Source organism: Salvelinus namaycush, chromosome 30, assembly GCF_016432855.1.
Source record: "Salvelinus namaycush isolate Seneca chromosome 30, SaNama_1.0, whole genome shotgun sequence".
Taxonomy (NCBI): Eukaryota; Metazoa; Chordata; class Actinopteri; order Salmoniformes; family Salmonidae; genus Salvelinus; species Salvelinus namaycush.
The window spans coordinates 7310281-7328864 of record NC_052336.1 but is presented as its reverse complement, the minus strand read 5'-3'; the positions used below and the strand labels follow the sequence as shown (position 1 = coordinate 7328864).

Below are 18584 nucleotides of genomic sequence, written 5' to 3'. Positions count from 1 at the left end.
GCCTGCCTTAGTATGATTTACACACTACAGTAGTAGTCACTACGGCCTAGTACACTACAGCCTGCCTTAGTATGATTTACACACTACAGTAGTAGTCACTACGGCCTAGTACACTACAGCCTGCCTTAGTATGATTTACACACTACAGTAGTAGTCACTACGGCCTAGTACACTACAGCCTGCCTTAGTATGATTTACACACTACAGTAGTAGTCACTACGGCCTAGTACACTACAACCTGCCTTAGTATGATTTACACACTGCAGTAGTAGTCACTACGGCCTAGTACACTACAACCTGCCTTAGTATGATTTACACACTACAGTAGTAGTCACTACGGCCTAGTACACTACAGCCTGCCTCAGTATGATTTACACACTACAGTAGTAGTCACTACGGCCTAGTACACTACAGCCTGCCTCAGTATGATTTACACACTACAGTAGTAGTCACTACGGCCTAGTACACTACAGCCTGCCTCAGTATGATTTACACACTACAGTAGTAGTCACTACGGCCTAGTACACTACAGCCTGCCTCAGTATGATTTACACACTACAGTAGTAGTCACTACGGCCTAGTACACTACAGCCTGCCTCAGTATGATTTACACACTACAGTAGTAGTCACTACGGCCTAGTACACTACAGCCTGCCTTAGTATGATTTACACACTACAGTAGTAGTCACTACGGCCTAGTACACTACAGCCTGCCTTAGTATGATTTACACACTACAGTAGTAGTCACTACGGCCTAGTACACTACAACCTGCCTTAGTATGATTTACACACTACAGTAGTAGTCACTACGGCCTAGTACACTACAGCCTGCCTTAGTATGATTTACACACTACAGTAGTAGTCACTACGGCCTAGTACACTACAGCCTGCCTTAGTATGATTTACACACTACAGTAGTAGTCACTACGGCCTAGTACACTACAGCCTGCCTTAGTATGATTTACACACTACAGTAGTAGTCACTACGGCCTAGTACACTACAGCCTGCCTTAGTATGATTTACACACTACAGTAGTAGTCACTACGGCCTAGTACACTACAGCCTGCCTTAGTATGATTTACACACTACAGTAGTAGTCACTACGGCCTAGTACACTACAACCTGCCTTAGTATGATTTACACACTGCAGTAGTAGTCACTACGGCCTAGTACACTACAACCTGCCTTAGTATGATTTACACACTGCAGTAGTAGTCACTACGGCCTAGTACACTACAGCCTGCCTTAGTATGATTTACACACTACAGTAGTAGTCACTACGGCCTAGTACACTACAGCCTGCCTTAGTATGATTTACACACTACAGTAGTAGTCACTACGGCCTAGTACACTACAACCTGCCTTAGTATGATTTACACACTGCAGTAGTAGTCACTACGGCCTAGTACACTACAACCTGCCTTAGTATGATTTACACACTGCAGTAGTAGTCACTACGGCCTAGTACACTACAACCTGCCTCAGTATGATTTACACACTGCAGTAGTAGTCACTACGGCCTAGTACACTACAGCCTGCCTCAGTATGATTTACACACTGCAGTAGTAGTCACTACGGCCTAGTACACTACAGCCTGCCTCAGTATGATTTACACACTACAGTAGTAGTCACTACGGCCTAGTACACTACAGCCTGCCTCAGTATGATTTACACACTACAGTAGTAGTCACTACGGCCTAGTACACTACAGCCTGCCTCAGTATGATTTACACACTACAGTAGTAGTCACTACGGCCTAGTACACTACAGCCTGCCTTAGTATGATTTACACACTACAGTAGTAGTCACTACGGCCTAGTACACTACAGCCTGCCTTAGTATGATTTACACACTACAGTAGTAGTCACTACGGCCTAGTACACTACAACCTGCCTTAGTATGATTTACACACTACAGTAGTAGTCACTACGGCCTAGTACACTACAGCCTGCCTTAGTATGATTTACACACTACAGTAGTAGTCACTACGGCCTAGTACACTACAGCCTGCCTTAGTATGATTTACACACTACAGTAGTAGTCACTACGGCCTAGTACACTACAGCCTGCCTTAGTATGATTTACACACTACAGTAGTAGTCACTACGGCCTAGTACACTACAGCCTGCCTTAGTATGATTTACACACTACAGTAGTAGTCACTACGGCCTAGTACACTACAGCCTGCCTCAGTATGATTTACACACTACAGTAGTAGTCACTACGGCCTAGTACACTACAGCCTGCCTTAGTATGATTTACACACTACAGTAGTAGTCACTACGGCCTAGTACACTACAGCCTGCCTTAGTATGATTTACACACTACAGTAGTAGTCACTACGGCCTAGTACACTACAGCCTGCCTCAGTATGATTTACACACTACAGTAGTAGTCACTACGGCCTAGTACACTACAACCTGCCTTAGTATGATTTACACACTACAGTAGTAGTCACTACGGCCTAGTACACTACAACCTGCCTTAGTATGATTTACACACTACAGTAGTAGTCACTACGGCCTAGTACACTACAGCCTGCCTCAGTATGATTTACACACTACAGTAGTAGTCACTACGGCCTAGTACACTACAACCTGCCTCAGTATGATTTACACACTACAGTAGTAGTCACTACGGCCTAGTACACTACAGCCTGCCTTAGTATGATTTACACACTACAGTAGTAGTCACTACGGCCTAGTACACTACAACCTGCCTTAGTATGATTTACACACTACAGTAGTAGTCACTACGGCCTAGTACACTACAGCCTGCCTCAGTATGATTTACACACTACAGTAGTAGTCACTACGGCCTAGTACACTACAGCCTGCCTTAGTATGATTTACACACTACAGTAGTAGTCACTACGGCCTAGTACACTACAACCTGCCTTAGTATGATTTACACACTACAGTAGTAGTCACTACGGCCTAGTACACTACAACCTGCCTTAGTATGATTTACACACTACAGTAGTAGTCACTACGGCCTAGTACACTACAACCTGCCTTAGTATGATTTACACACTACAGTAGTAGTCACTACGGCCTAGTACACTACAACCTGCCTTAGTATGATTTACACACTACAGTAGTAGTCACTACGGCCTAATACACTACAACCTGCCTTAGTATGATTTACACACTACAGTAGTAGTCACTACGGCCTAGTACACTACAGCCTGCCTTAGTATGATTTACACACTACAGTAGTAGTCACTACGGCCTAGTACACTACAACCTGCCTTAGTATGATTTACACACTACAGTAGTAGTCACTACGGCCTAGTACACTACAACCTGCCTTAGTATGATTTACACACTACAGTAGTAGTCACTACGGCCTAGTACACTACAACCTGCCTTAGTATGATTTACACACTACAGTAGTAGTCACTACGGCCTAGTACACTACAGCCTGCCTTAGTATGATTTACACACTACAGTAGTAGTCACTACGGCCTAGTACACTACAGCCTGCCTTAGTATGATTTACACACTACAGTAGTAGTCACTACGGCCTAGTACACTACAGCCTGCCTTAGTATGATTTACACACTACAGTAGTAGTCACTACGGCCTAGTACACTACAGCCTGCCTTAGTATGATTTACACACTACAGTAGTAGTCACTACGGCCTAGTACACTACAGCCTGCCTTAGTATGATTCACACACTACAGTAGTAGTCACTACGGCCTAGTACACTACAACCTGCCTTAGTATGATTTACACACTACAGTAGTAGTCACTACGGCCTAGTACACTACAGCCTGCCTTAGTATGATTTACACACTACAGTAGTAGTCACTACGGCCTAGTACACTACAACCTGCCTTAGTATGATTTACACACTACAGTAGTAGTCACTACGGCCTAGTACACTACAGCCTGCCTTAGTATGATTTACACACTACAGTAGTAGTCACTACGGCCTAGTACACTACAGCCTGCCTTAGTATGATTTACACACTACAGTAGTAGTCACTACGGCCTAGTACACTACAGCCTGCCTTAGTATGATTTACACACTACAGTAGTAGTCACTACGGCCTAGTACACTACAGCCTGCCTTAGTATGATTTACACACTACAGTAGTAGTCACTACGGCCTAGTACACTACAGCCTGCCTTAGTATGATTTACACACTACAGTAGTAGTCACTACGGCCTAGTACACTACAGCCTGCCTTAGTATGATTTACACACTACAGTAGTAGTCACTACGGCCTAGTACACTACAGCCTGCCTTAGTATGATTTACACACTACAGTAGTAGTCACTACGGCCTAGTACACTACAGCCTGCCTTAGTATGATTTACACACTACAGTAGTAGTCACTACGGCCTAGTACACTACAGCCTGCCTTAGTATGATTTACACACTACAGTAGTAGTCACTACGGCCTAGTACACTACAGCCTGCCTTAGTATGATTTACACACTACAGTAGTAGTCACTACGGCCTAGTACACTACAGCCTGCCTCAGTATGATTTACACACTACAGTAGTAGTCACTACGGCCTAGTACACTACAGCCTGCCTAGTATGATTTACACACTACAGTAGTAGTCACTACGGCCTAGTACACTACAGCCTGCCTTAGTATGATTTACACACTACAGTAGTAGTCACTACGGCCTAGTACACTACAGCCTGCCTTAGTATGATTTACACACTACAGTAGTAGTCACTACGGCCTAGTACACTACAGCCTGCCTTAGTATGATTTACACACTACAGTAGTAGTCACTACGGCCTAGTACACTACAACCTGCCTTAGTATGATTTACACACTACAGTAGTAGTCACTACGGCCTAGTACACTACAACCTGCCTTAGTATGATTTACACACTACAGTAGTAGTCACTACGGCCTAGTACACTACAGCCTGCCTTAGTATGATTTACACACTACAGTAGTAGTCACTACGGCCTAGTACACTACAGCCTGCCTTAGTATGATTTACACACTACAGTAGTAGTCACTACGGCCTAGTACACTACAGCCTGCCTTAGTATGATTTACACACTACAGTAGTAGTCACTACGGCCTAGTACACTACAACCTGCCTTAGTATGATTTACACACTACAGTAGTAGTCACTACGGCCTAGTACACTACAACCTGCCTTAGTATGATTTACACACTACAGTAGTAGTCACTACGGCCTAGTACACTACAACCTGCCTTAGTATGATTTACACACTACAGTAGTAGTCACTACGGCCTAGTACACTACAGCCTGCCTTAGTATGATTTACACACTACAGTAGTAGTCACTACGGCCTAGTACACTACAGCCTGCCTTAGTATGATTTACACACTACAGTAGTAGTCACTACGGCCTAGTACACTACAACCTGCCTTAGTATGATTTACACACTACAGTAGTAGTCACTACGGCCTAGTACACTACAGCCTGCCTTAGTATGATTTACACACTACAGTAGTAGTCACTACGGCCTAGTACACTACAACCTGCCTTAGTATGATTTACACACTACAGTAGTAGTCACTACGGCCTAGTACACTACAGCCTGCCTCAGTATGATTTACACACTACAGTAGTAGTCACTACGGCCTAGTACACTACAGCCTGCCTCAGTATGATTTACACACTACAGTAGTAGTCACTACGGCCTAGTACACTACAGCCTGCCTTAGTATGATTTACACACTACAGTAGTAGTCACTACGGCCTAGTACACTACAACCTGCCTTAGTATGATTTACACACTACAGTAGTAGTCACTACGGCCTAGTACACTACAACCTGCCTTAGTATGATTTACACACTACAGTAGTAGTCACTACGGCCTAGTACACTACAACCTGCCTTAGTATGATTTACACACTACAGTAGTAGTCACTACGGCCTAGTACACTACAACCTGCCTTAGTATGATTTACACACTACAGTAGTAGTCACTACGGCCTAGTACACTACATTAGTAGTCACTACGGCCTAGTACACTACAACCTGCCTTAGTATGATTTACACACTACAGTAGTAGTCACTACGGCCTAGTACACTACAACCTGCCTTAGTATGATTTACACACTACAGTAGTAGTCACTACGGCCTAGTACACTACAACCTGCCTTAGTATGATTTACACACTACAGTAGTAGTCACTACGGCCTAGTACACTACAGTAGTAGTCACTACAGCCTGCCTTAGTATGATTTACACACTGCAGTAGTAGTCACTACGGCCTAGTACACTACAGTAGTAGTCACTACGGCCTAGTACACTACAACCTGCCTTAGTATGATTTACACACTACAGTAGTAGTCACTACGGCCTAGTACACTACAACCTGCCTTAGTATGATTTACACACTACAGTAGTAGTCACTACGGCCTAGTACACTACAACCTGCCTTAGTATGATTTACACACTACAGTAGTAGTCACTACGGCCTAGTACACTACAACCTGCCTTAGTATGATTTACACACTACAGTAGTAGTCACTACGGCCTAGTACACTACAACCTGCCTTAGTATGATTTACACACTACAGTAGTAGTCACTACGGCCTAGTACACTACAACCTGCTTCACTCCCTGCCTCACTTCCATACTTCCTTACTCTCTTCCCTGCCTCTTCCACAGTCTCATCTGCAGCCTCTTTTACCCTGAACCTGTCAGTCTCTCCCAGATTCTCACCTAGTCTTGATAATGACAAACAGCATTGTTTTCTGAACTCAGAATTGGGTTACTCTTCATGCTGTTAATTGTAATGCTATACTCATGTCTCCCACTCATGTATCTGTATAGGTGTGTTTGTGTGTGCGCACTGATTCAGTGTGTGTAAATCACACCCATTGTTTTTCCCCAAGGTGTGTTGTATCTTATGTGGTTGTCCTCAAGTGTTTGTTAAAATGAGGTTGTGTGTGTTCATACAGGACGGCTGTATAAGGACCTGGTGGTAGGAGTTCCTAAGGAGATCTTTAAGAATGAGCGTCGTGTGGCTGTGTCCCCTGCGGGGGTGGAGCTGCTCGTCAAACAGGGCTTCAACGTCCAGGTGGAGTCTGGAGCAGGAGACCACGCTAAGTTCTCTGACCAAATGTACAGAAACGCTGGAGCCTCCATCACAGACACTAACGGGGCCTTCGGATCTGACCTGGTCCTCAAGGTCAGTACTGGGCTGTGGAACTCAAACTAAACTCAAACTCAGTGTGGTCAATACTTGAACCCAGGGCTGCAGGGTTACATCTGAGAGGATCGGCCTGATCAAGGCTCTGTGCAGAATCATGGATCTACAGATCATCTTGCATTCCATGAACTACTCATAATGAGATCAAGATTAGTTGTTCCACACTCAGGCAGATCCTAGCTCAGGCAGATCCCCTTGAACGTGCTGTTAGGCAACAAAATGTGTTAGGATCTGGCCCTCAATAGTTCATAACTTCAGATAGACACATGTTGAAATGGAACTTTATTGTAACTCATACTTCACACTTATAGTATGTCAATGGGAGTTTTACACAACAAATTGAGTGAGGAATGAGTTTTGCCCTTCCAATGTATTAGGTATGGGATAACACTGGTGTAACCAGGTGAAGTCTGAGTAAATCCTTGTTGCTGGTTGTTTAAGCTAGTAGAGGAAACAAAATAAACATTTCAATCTCTTAGACATTGTTGGCCCCTGGTAACCTCTGACCCATCTTCTCTCTTGAACTTTCTGTCCAGGTGAGAGCTCCAGTGTTGAATGAGGCTACTGGCAAACATGAGTCAGAGCTGCTGAAGCCTAAATCCACCCTGGTGAGCTTCATCTACCCAGCCCAGAATCCTGATCTCATGGAGAAGCTGGCCCAGAGTCAGACCACCGTGCTGGCCATGGATCAGGTCCCGCGCGTCACCATCGCACAGGGCTACGACGCACTCAGCTCCATGGCTAACATTGCAGGGTAAGGGGAGACATGCACAGAGACCCAGACATGCAGACCCCCACGCATGCACACACGCATACGTACACACACAGTAACGCATATGTCTTAGCCTCCAGCTCTGAAACTTGTTCAATGTGTTCATAGAACTGTGTGTGTCCTGCAGGTACAAGGCTGTTGTTCTGGCTGCTAACCACTTTGGCAGATTCTTCACTGGTCAGATCACAGCAGCAGGGAAAGTCCCCCCAGCCAAGGTAAGTCCTTCTATAGCAGTTATATCAACTATATCAATGTGAATGTACCTGTCAAAACTGAACAACTGTGACATCTCAGAGCATTAACTATATTATAGTGTTTTGACTAGCCTGTCATCTGGACTGCACTGCAGAGTCTGTGGGATCAATGTAACGTCGCTGTATCTCTGACCGCCATCTTGTTAACCCTTCCAGGTCCTGGTCATCGGAGGTGGAGTGGCTGGTTTGGCTGCAGCTGGAGCCGCCAAGTCTATGGGAGCTATCGTCAGAGGCTTCGATACCAGGTGAGCTATCGTCAGAGGCTTCGATACCAGGTGAGCTGCAGTCAGAAGCTTTAATTCCAGGTGAGCTGCAGTCAGAAGCTTTAATACCAGGTGAGCTGCAGTCAGAAGCTTTAATACCAGGTGAGCTGCAGTCAGAAGCTTTAATTCCAGGTGAGCTGCAGTCAGAAGCTTTAATACCAGGTGAGCTGCAGTCAGAAGCTTTAATATCAGGTGAGCTGCAGTCAGAAGCTTTAATACCAGGTGAGCTGCAGTCAGAAGCTTTAATACCAGGTGAGCTGCAGTCAGAAGCTTTAATACCAGGTGAGCTGCAGTCAGAAGCTTTAATACCAGGTGAGCTGCAGTCAGAAGCTTTAATTCCAGGTGAGCTGCAGTCAGAAGCTTTAATACCAGGTGAGTTGCAGTCAGAAGCTTTAATACCAGGTGAGCTGCAGTCAGAAGCTTTAATACCAGGTGAGTTGCAGTCAGAAGCTTTAATACCAGGTGAGTTGCAGTACCAGATGAGTTGTAGTTAGTCTTCGATATCAGGTACAGTATTGATGATGGTGATGTTCTGTATCCACCCTCAGACCAGCAGCTCTGGAACAGTTTAAGTCGTTCGGGGCGGAGCCTTTGGAGGTGCACATTAAGGAGTCCGGGGACGGTGTTGGAGGTTACGCCAAGGAGATGTCCCCAGAGTTCATTGCAGCTGAGATGGAGTTGTTTGCCAAGCAGTGTAAAGACGTGGACATCCTCATCAGTACTGCTCTCATCCCAGGTCAACATTCATTAATTCAGTATCTCATTCATTCATGCTCTCATTCATTCATTCAGTATCTCATTCATTCATGCTCTCATTCATTCATTCATACTCTGTCTCTTTGTTCTCCTCTCTTTGTTTCTCTCCTACGTCTCTCCCTCCTTTCTCTATCACCATCAATATGGTCTTTCTATCCTAATAATTTCCCTTTCTATAATGATCCGTGACCATGCCCTCTGTCTGTAGGTAAGCGAGCTCCCATCCTGATCAAGACAGAGATGGTGGAGTCTATGAAGGATGGCTCTGTGGTGGTGGATCTGGCTGCTGAGGCTGGAGGAAACATTGAGACCACCAAGCCTGGAGAGCTGCACGTACACAAGGTGAGGAGACCAGCTCAGTTCTGGAAGAATAATACTGTCCCTAGAGTGTGTATAGTTGGAGTTTGTGTGTGTGTGTGTGTGTAACAGAGCTGTGTGTGTTTCTCCTCAGGGTGTGACACACATCGGCTTCACGGACCTACCCAGCCGTATGCCCACCCAAGCCAGCACCCTGTACTCCAACAACGTGCTCAAGCTGCTCAAGGCCATCAGGTAGAGAGACGGGTGGGTGGGTGGACAGGTTTTTGGATGGATAGACACTTTATTATACTACTAGACAGGAACAGTAATTTTCCCTAGGACCGATCACGTTACCTGACCAGGAAAAACACCTGGCCTTTGTTATAGCCCCACAGACCCTGAGTTGTTCCTGGTCAAGTCTAAAAGGATTGGAGTTTGGTGAAGGTGGTACAGTATATAAATGTGATATATTAATGTATGATTTTAATTGTGATTATTCCCATCAGCCCAGACAAAGACTACTTCCACTTTGAGCCCAAAGAAGAGTTTGATCACGGGACACTGGACCACGTCATCAGAGGAACCATGGTCATGCAGGTGTGTAGTATGTGTCTCTATTGATACTGTATGTAGAATATGTCCATTTTGGTACTCTTTTATTTATTGTTTTGTGTAGTCTTGGTCATTTTGACAAAAATATCATTAAGTCACATTTTTGTCATTTGACTAATGATTTAGTCTAGTTATTGTCAAAATGAATAAAACAGTGGGCCATTTTAGTCAACTAAATGCCCTTTCAATTTAGTCCCATTTTAGTCAACTAAATGCCCTTTCAATTTAGTCCCATTTTAGTCAACTAAATGCCCTTTCAATTTAGTCCCATTTTAGTCAACTAAATGCCCTTTCAATTTAGTCCCATTTTAGTCAACTAAATGCCCTTTCAATTTAGTCCCATTTTAGTCGTCCCATTTCCATTGTCTCATTAACCTATAGTAAACATAACTTCCATGTGCGCAAACACACTCAGCCTTGTCCTACCAACATATTGTAGATTCTTTTCCCAACAGCCAGATTGGCAGAAGAACACATTACTCTGCAGCAGATGATAAATCACAACCTTTGACATACTGTAGCGTATTGCAATCAAAGTTCTGTCATAGTTAGTTAGTTACTACTTAACTAGCATTAATAATCTGTTATTACCTGAGCGTATATATTGTGAGGACTCTCTTTCAGATGTCTCTTGAGGTTGGCAGTATTTTTTCCCCCGTCAAATTGTGGGTGCAAATGCTGTCTTCTCCCGTGAAAAAAGGTTGGATTCGGTTTTGTTTCAATTGACACGATAAGTAAAGTGGCTCCAAAGTAGGCGAATCAGTCACACTGAGACTGAAGAAAGCAGGGAGTTTTAAACGGGATATTTCACTCCAAAATCAAAGTTTGGCAGATCTTCTCTGTTGAATGAGTTGAAGAGTCCACGTCCCTTCATGCTCAGACTTTCTCTGCCTCCCAAATGGCATCCTATGGGCCCTGGTCAAAAGTAGCTCCCTATATAGGAAATAGGGTGCCATTTGGGATGCAGGCTGTTATTTCTGAGTGAAGCGTCACCATGACCCATAAGCCACCCTGCTATAGTCTCTCAGAGCTGGAATCCAGCTGGCTGCACATAGCACAGTTTACGTGAGAAACAGGAATGCTAGTTATGAAATATCTTTTTTAAATGCACTTTTCCAGGAATGTCTTGATTTGACAGTTGGGATGCAGGCTGTTATTTCTGAGTGAAGCGTCACCATGACCCATAAGCCACCCTGCTATAGTCTCTCAGAGCTGGAATCCAGCTGGCTGCACATAGCACAGTTTACGTGAGAAACAGGAATGCTAGTTATGAAATATCTTTTTTAAATGCACTTTTCCAGGAATGTCTTGCTTTGACAGTTTTGACACTTTGACAGTGTTTATGGCAGACTAGAGAGGCAGAGAAAGCATGAGGTGTGTCACCTTACCACGTATTAAACAAATAATTATTAATGCTATTTAAATGTGATTTTTCTCGCTAGCTATGTTCCATCGTTATATCCCCGTGGTTGTTACTCAGGTCCCTTAGGTAGACACATGAAGAATCCTGTCTTCAACTTGCACGTGATTGGTCAGTCTCTTATTTTCAACCTTGCGTGCCGTAGAAACTCACTTTTTAAAAAGCAAGGATTCCAATTAAATCCATGACAGGATCCCTCCATTTCTAACAATAACCTTCCATTTAGAATATTCTTCAATTGCTCACGTGTTTCTCAATGTGTGTATTTGTCACGTGGATTTCTAACAACGTGTATTTTTCATCTTGTGTATTTTTCACATTGTGTGTTTCTCATATTGTGTATCTCTCACGTTGTGTTTGTCACATCTCCAGGAAGGCAAGAGCCTGTTCCCATCCCCCCAACCTAAGACACAACCCCCGGCCGCTCCAGTCAAACAGAAAAGTGTAGCAGAGCTAGCGGCAGAGAAGGCAGCTGTGGTCTCACCCTTCCAGAAGACCTTGACCAATGCTGGTGTCTACACCGCAGGTCAGACACTCACACCGCACACACTTACGCACATGCACACACACACACACACACACTCTAATTCTCTCCCTCTCTGCTGTCCTGTCCCCAGGTCTCTCTACATGTCTGGCTCTGGGCTTGGCGGCGCCCAACGCAGCCTTCACCCAGATGGTCACAACTTTCGGCCTGGCCGGCATCGTGGGATACCACACGGTGTGGGGCGTCACCTCCGCCCTCCACTCACCCCTCATGTCCGTCACCAACGCCATCTCAGGTAAGAGGTCAGGGCTCAAACAGTGTCACTGCTGGGTCCTGTTTATTTGTGCACATTTTAGTAAAATGTATTAAAACGCTTTGCAATGAAAAACAAGCATTTATTGGACAGGTTTTGTCAGTCCTCCTCGTGTGGGTCAGTTTTCAGCTGTTTGGTGTCTAGTGAATACGACCCTGGTGTGTCAGTAGGTAATGGTCACCCTATTCTCCATACTGGGTGTGTCTGTAGTATTTAGCTGTGTAGTGTAACAAAGCCCTCCGCTTATTTTCTCCCCCTAAGAAACCCCTGCAGAAACTGTTACATTATTCCATTTCTTTACTCCTTCAAGCACCTGGACGTTGAACAAGGTGTGTGTGAACATGTTGTCTTCTCTCCCCATGGCAGGTCTGACTGCTGTGGGTGGTCTGGTCCTGATGGGGGGAGGTCTCCACCCCTCCTCCTTCCCCGAGGGCCTGGCTCTGGCTGCAGCCTTCGTCTCCTCCATCAACATCGCAGGTCCGGCACACACACGACACACACATGCGCACACGCACGCACACACACAAGCGCGCACTCACTCACTGTCTCAACCTGTCTCTGTCCTCCCAGGTGGGTTCATGATCACCCAGAGGATGCTGGACATGTTTAAGCGTCCTACAGACCCTCCAGAGTACAACTACCTGTACGGTCTGCCAATAGGAGTCTTCATAGGAGGTTACGGGGCCTCTGTGGCTGCTGGCTTCCACATCGAGCAGGTGACACTGATGTGCTGTTTTACAGATGATGTAACTACCTGGGGTCAGGAAGCCAACTGTGTTGTGTAGGTGTGTTATGTTGTGTAACACTGTGTGTTCTAGATGATGTACCTGGGGTCTGGTATGTGCTGTGTGGGAGCATTGGCAGGGCTGTCTTCACAGGGCACCAGTCGTCTGGGTAATGCCCTGGGCATGATGGGGGTAGCAGGGGGCATTGCTGCCACCCTCGGCTCCCTGAAGCCCTCTCCTGAGCTGCTGGCACAGATGAGTGCCGCAATGGCCACCGGAGGAACCCTGGGTACGTAGACCTGCCACACCACACAGCCATATACAGATACACATACATACCATGTCAAATCTAACCAAAATGTATTGAAACTGTGTTTAAACATCTAAAAATACTTTCTGATTCAAATGGAAACTAAAAAGCCCATGGCCACCAGAAGACACTGGGTAAGTAGGCCCTCCAAGACCAGGCTTAATCCGTGTCCGGGAAACGGGCCCAAGTCAACTTTTCCAGCTAGATGCCATATTTCTACCTCTGAGCTTTTCCTTCTGCCATTGGTGATGAGGATTTTGGTCTGGACAACACAGGCAGAAAAGTCTAGAAATATCTGATCTCATACACCATTCCACATTTGTTTAAAAGTGTATAAAACCATGATTAAGGTTTTTACATGTTATCGACTTTGCATATTATTTCTGAAGTCTTTGAAAAATTAGTTTGAATTATTGAAACTATGATGGACCATCCATCATGCTGTCTAGATTTACAGATATACATGTTCTGATATCTTCATGGTGTCAGAGTACTTTAGGTGTGTGTGGGTTCTTAAGTAGTGGTGTGTTATACTGATATGATGTTATTATTCTCTTAGGCCCTGGCAGCTGTCAGACACACACACACACAGGGCATGTGTGTTTACGCAGTCTGATATTAGTAATATTATCCTTTAGAGAACTAGTTGTTATTTTATTAGGGTTTTTGACAACACTGTTTAGAGCGTGCCTCCAGACTATTCTGTTACTTCTGATGTTAATGCCCAATATGAATAGAGAAGTAACTCAGTCCAGATGGTTGCCTTCCCAGCGAGTACAGTATGTTGTAGCACTAGGAGTTAGTCCAACTCTATGTGAAGCACTGTGAGACCAGGAGAAAAGACTTCCATACAACATGTCTTATACATTTGGCCACCTTCAGAGATTCAGGGCTGTTCTTTGTTGTTGCTGAATTCCAAATCAACTGCTAGGACCTACAGCCATCGGTACTTGTATAGAACTGACGGTCTCTAATGTGACGGCGTGTCTGTTTCCCCCTGTGCCCTACTGCGTGTTTCTGACCCTCTGCTACTCTGCTTCCCCAGGTCTGACCATTGCTAAGCGTATTGAGATCACCGACCTCCCTCAGCTGGTAGCTGCCTTCCACAGCCTGGTGGGTCTGGCTGCAGTGCTGACCTGTGTGGCAGAGTACATGATCGAGTACCCCCACCTGGACGTGCACCCTGCAGCCAACATGGTGAAGACTGTGGCCTACCTCGGCACATACATCGGAGGGGTCACCTTCAGTGGGTCACTGGTGGCCTATGGCAAGCTGCAAGGTACTGTAGACCGCCATTAACACACGTGAATGCAGGAACACAGACAGACACACACACACTCTCTCTCTCTGAGCTCTCTGTCCTGTGGTACTGATTGCCTCCTTTGATCTAGCCAAAGCTCAAGATCCCATGGGAAATCCAGGCCAGGATGGTGTGTGTGTGTGTTAGTGAGTATGGCTGATTATTGCGTGCCTGACAGAGTGGAAGGGCCGGGAGGCTTGTAGGAGTTCTATGTTGGTAAGGTAACAGTTGTTAAAGGAAAAATCCACCAAAACCACTACAATGTACAGTGTTAAATAACACATGTCAGAGCAATATTTTTTGTGATTAAATGTTTCATTTTGGCGTTTAAAATAAGGTTGGTAGAAACGTAAAAATCAGAGTGGAGTTTGACATTCGCAACGGCACCATGCAATGCACCCTGGACTGAAGAGGCAGACATAGGAGAAATGTGCTAGACCCTCTGTTAAATTTTACATTTCTCGACGGGTGGAATATCTCAAAAAATATGATCATTGAGTCATTTGAGAGAAGACAACCTCCCGTGTCATCGGCCAGTATTGAAATCTGACATGTATGAGAGACGTTTTCACCATCTTAAAGTCCTATTCCTATTAACTTCCAGGGTAGTGAGACTTTATCACAGCGCTACGTCAAACCGGATGGATGTCTGCCTGCTTGAACACCAGTAACTCAGATACTCATGAAAACATTAAATGACCCAGGAAATCGATAAAACATCACTCAGAGATACACAAAACAATATAACATTCAAAATGGGTGAATCTTCTCTTTAAGTGTGTGGGGGGACTGCTTCTCTATGGAGGGGAGGTATTTTTCTGGCCCACACGTGAGAAACGGTTGTCTATTGCGTTTAGAAACCGTCAGTTCTCTGTTCCCTCTGTGATCACTGGTAATGAGAGACAGACCAAAGGCAGGAGTCCCTGCCAGATCTGGTCTGTTATCAATATAATAGAACGCTCCACCTGACCTCCACCCCTCACTCTAATCAATGTGATATATCAATTCAACCCTACACCATCTCCTTCCAGGATTCCCCGTTCCACTCCTCTCTGTTCCCAATTTCCAGTTCAGAATGATCTGAGTTCAGAGTTTTGAGTTCCGGGTGCAGGTTTGTGAATATTGTTCTGTATTCCCTCCTGTCAGGCGTTCTGAACTCCGCCCCGCTGATGTTGCCGGGGCGTCACATGATGAACGCCGGTCTGATGACGGCGTCTGTCGGTGGTATGATTCCCTTCATGCTCAGTGCTGACTACGCTACTGGCATGGGCTGTCTGGTTGGAGTGTCTGGACTCTCCACCATCATGGTGAGAACATGGCTAAAGCTGTAATGTTTTATACAGACATGGTGAAGAAAGACCACTAAGGACCAATAGTGTTATTCAGCTCTAATCAGAATAAGAAAAACTTTGACACTCAACAATGTTGGTGGGACTGACCTTGATAAAGGCTACAACGACAACCAAAATCTACAGCAGGGTTAGGCAACAGGCGGCCCGCTGGCCAAAACTGGCCCGAGTGTTTAACATTTTTTTGTATAGTTTGTTTCAGCTCCAACAAAAATCCTTCCACGGCTTAATCTAGTTGCCTACCCCTGATCTAGAGGAAATAACACAGTATCATAAAGTTACATAAAGTTACTGTGAGGGGTTTATCTATTGACTACCCAGCAAACCAAAATTGGCTCTGTAAAAGTTCCCAGAACATTCGCTAGGTTGCGGCAAATGTTCTCATAACACAAAACCTGGCCAGTTGGCTCATGATTACACAATGTTTGTATAAAACAATTGCCTGATGTTTTTAGAACATTCCCAGAACATTGCTCCTATATTTCGTTGTGGCAGTATGTTCTAAAAACATTACTGGTGCATTACTACCTTACCTGGAAACCTAATGAGAACATTTGGGGAATGTTCTGGGGTGGTTGTTACAGGTGTTGTGCACAACCTTTCAGTGAACGTTAGGAATACATTCCAAGGATATTACATTTAAAACATTTTCTGAAAAGAAAAGAACAAACATTATTTGAATGTTTTTGGGATGTTATCATCCTAATGTTAGATAAAACACTACCTAGAACGTAATGGGAATCTTAGCTAATGTTCTGGGAATGTTCCCGGTTTGCTGGGTAGAGTTCCAAGATTCTAGTAACTTTCCAAAGAATCGCAGCTTTTTGAGAAATCGAGGTTGGAAGATTACTGGAACCAGTGGGGAATTAACAGGAAATCCAGGAATCCTCCAACTGGTATTTCTGGAAAACCTGGAAATGTTGCAACCCTACTAGTGACTGAAGCGTGTCCTGACCGTGATTGTGTTCCTGTAGGGTGTAACCCTGACCATGGCCATCGGGGGCGCTGACATGCCCGTGGTCATCACTGTGCTCAATTCCTACTCTGGTTGGGCACTGTGTGCCGAGGGATTCCTATTGGACAACAACCTCATGACCATTGTAGGAGCTCTGATTGGTTCGTCTGGTGCTATCCTCTCCTACATCATGTGTGTGGTGAGTACTGCTAAACACTGTCGCATTCACTCACACACACACACTCTCTCTCTCAGCCTCTCTCACTCAGACACTCACCTGCCAGTCAGGTAGCCTTGTCATCTTAATTTTGCTCTTGCACTTTGAGATTTTTTGTTTTTGGAATTCGTCAAAAGATTTGGCGCGCTCCCCATAGAGATATAATATAAATGTTGTATTTAATCCTGATTACACCCCTCTTTCCAGGCAATGAACCGTTCCCTGCCCAACGTGATCCTGGGAGGGTTCGGTACTAGCTCCACGGCGGGGGGGAAACCCATGGAGATCACAGGCACCCACACAGAGGTCAATGTGGACCAGTCCATCGAACTCATCAAAGAGGCCAACAGCATCATCATCACCCCAGGTACACACATTCTCTCTCGCGCACACACACACACACAAAAGCACACATGCAGCACAAATGCAATCATGCGTACGCACAACACGCACGTTCTGGGTAGGGTTCAGAGGTAGTCTTATGTAACACACCTGTGTTCCAGTGTTCATCACTGTAGGACGGTTGTGTGCAGAGTCATGTATCGATATGTCTGTGTGTTCTGCTCTCCTCCCAGACTGAACTCTGCTACCAGGTCATTTAGTAATGAACCCTGGCATAACATCTGTACTGGAGCCTGACAGACAGGGAATGTCCAGTAGAGGGTGCGGTTTGTCTGTCCCTGTGAAGCGGAGCTAGCTTGTTCGCCAGGCAGACAGGCAGGCAGGCAGTCAGACCTCAGAGGTAACTGGTAATATAGAAGACTACAGTGGCCCAGGGGTTAGAGGTCAGGGGGATTTGTTCCAAACAAAGTTGATTAGTTGTAATCAACATACAGCACTGGCCTCTCACCTCTCAACTCTACCCAGTATCAGAACACACCTCTATCCAGTATGCTGATACCCCAGGACAGTTACACAGGCAGGTGTTAGACAGACACATGGGAGCGGGGGTTCCTCTTGCACGCATGCCCTCTTCTTCACCCCCCGCCCCATAACACACACACACAACCCCATAACACTTACAGGCAGGGGAAAGGGGTTTCCTCGCACGCACCACCCCCAGACAGTAGAAATCCTATGATTTAAGACAGAAGGGAGAGCAGAGGGGAGAGATGGAAGAGAAAGGGCTGGAGAGGAGGGGAAAGTGAGAATAGAGGGCGAAATGGGTCAAGAGGAGGTGAAAAGGGGGAGAGGTAAGAGAGAGATAAAGGAAGGGTATTGGGAGAGAGGTACTGCAGCCTTGGTCAGGAGAGGAGAACAAATTGTTTCAAACAGACCTTATTCACTTCTGTTTTTAGTCTTCTAAGAATAACCTCTGCATCAAGTTACCTCTATCATTTATCTGGTCATTAAGTTACCTCTATCATTTATCTGGTCGACATGA

General features: G+C 45.2%; 1 protein-coding gene across 1 annotated transcript in view; it reads left to right on the top strand.

Annotated features, from left to right (window-relative positions):
• LOC120024992 (NAD(P) transhydrogenase, mitochondrial-like) overlaps window positions 1–18584 on the top strand; it is a 29883-nt gene that overhangs the window by 7732 nt on the left and 3567 nt on the right. Inside the window, exons 3-19 of the mRNA XM_038969405.1 lie at window positions 6920–7149; window positions 7707–7924; window positions 8070–8157; window positions 8353–8441; window positions 9008–9195; window positions 9424–9557; window positions 9667–9767; window positions 10022–10112; window positions 11920–12073; window positions 12165–12326; window positions 12711–12821; window positions 12915–13060; window positions 13163–13358; window positions 14425–14658; window positions 15826–15986; window positions 17003–17182; window positions 17408–17567. Coding sequence (XP_038825333.1) covers window positions 6920–7149; window positions 7707–7924; window positions 8070–8157; window positions 8353–8441; window positions 9008–9195; window positions 9424–9557; window positions 9667–9767; window positions 10022–10112; window positions 11920–12073; window positions 12165–12326; window positions 12711–12821; window positions 12915–13060; window positions 13163–13358; window positions 14425–14658; window positions 15826–15986; window positions 17003–17182; window positions 17408–17567 — 2643 coding nt within the window. The remainder of the gene's footprint in view (window positions 1–6919; window positions 7150–7706; window positions 7925–8069; window positions 8158–8352; window positions 8442–9007; window positions 9196–9423; window positions 9558–9666; window positions 9768–10021; window positions 10113–11919; window positions 12074–12164; window positions 12327–12710; window positions 12822–12914; window positions 13061–13162; window positions 13359–14424; window positions 14659–15825; window positions 15987–17002; window positions 17183–17407; window positions 17568–18584) is intronic.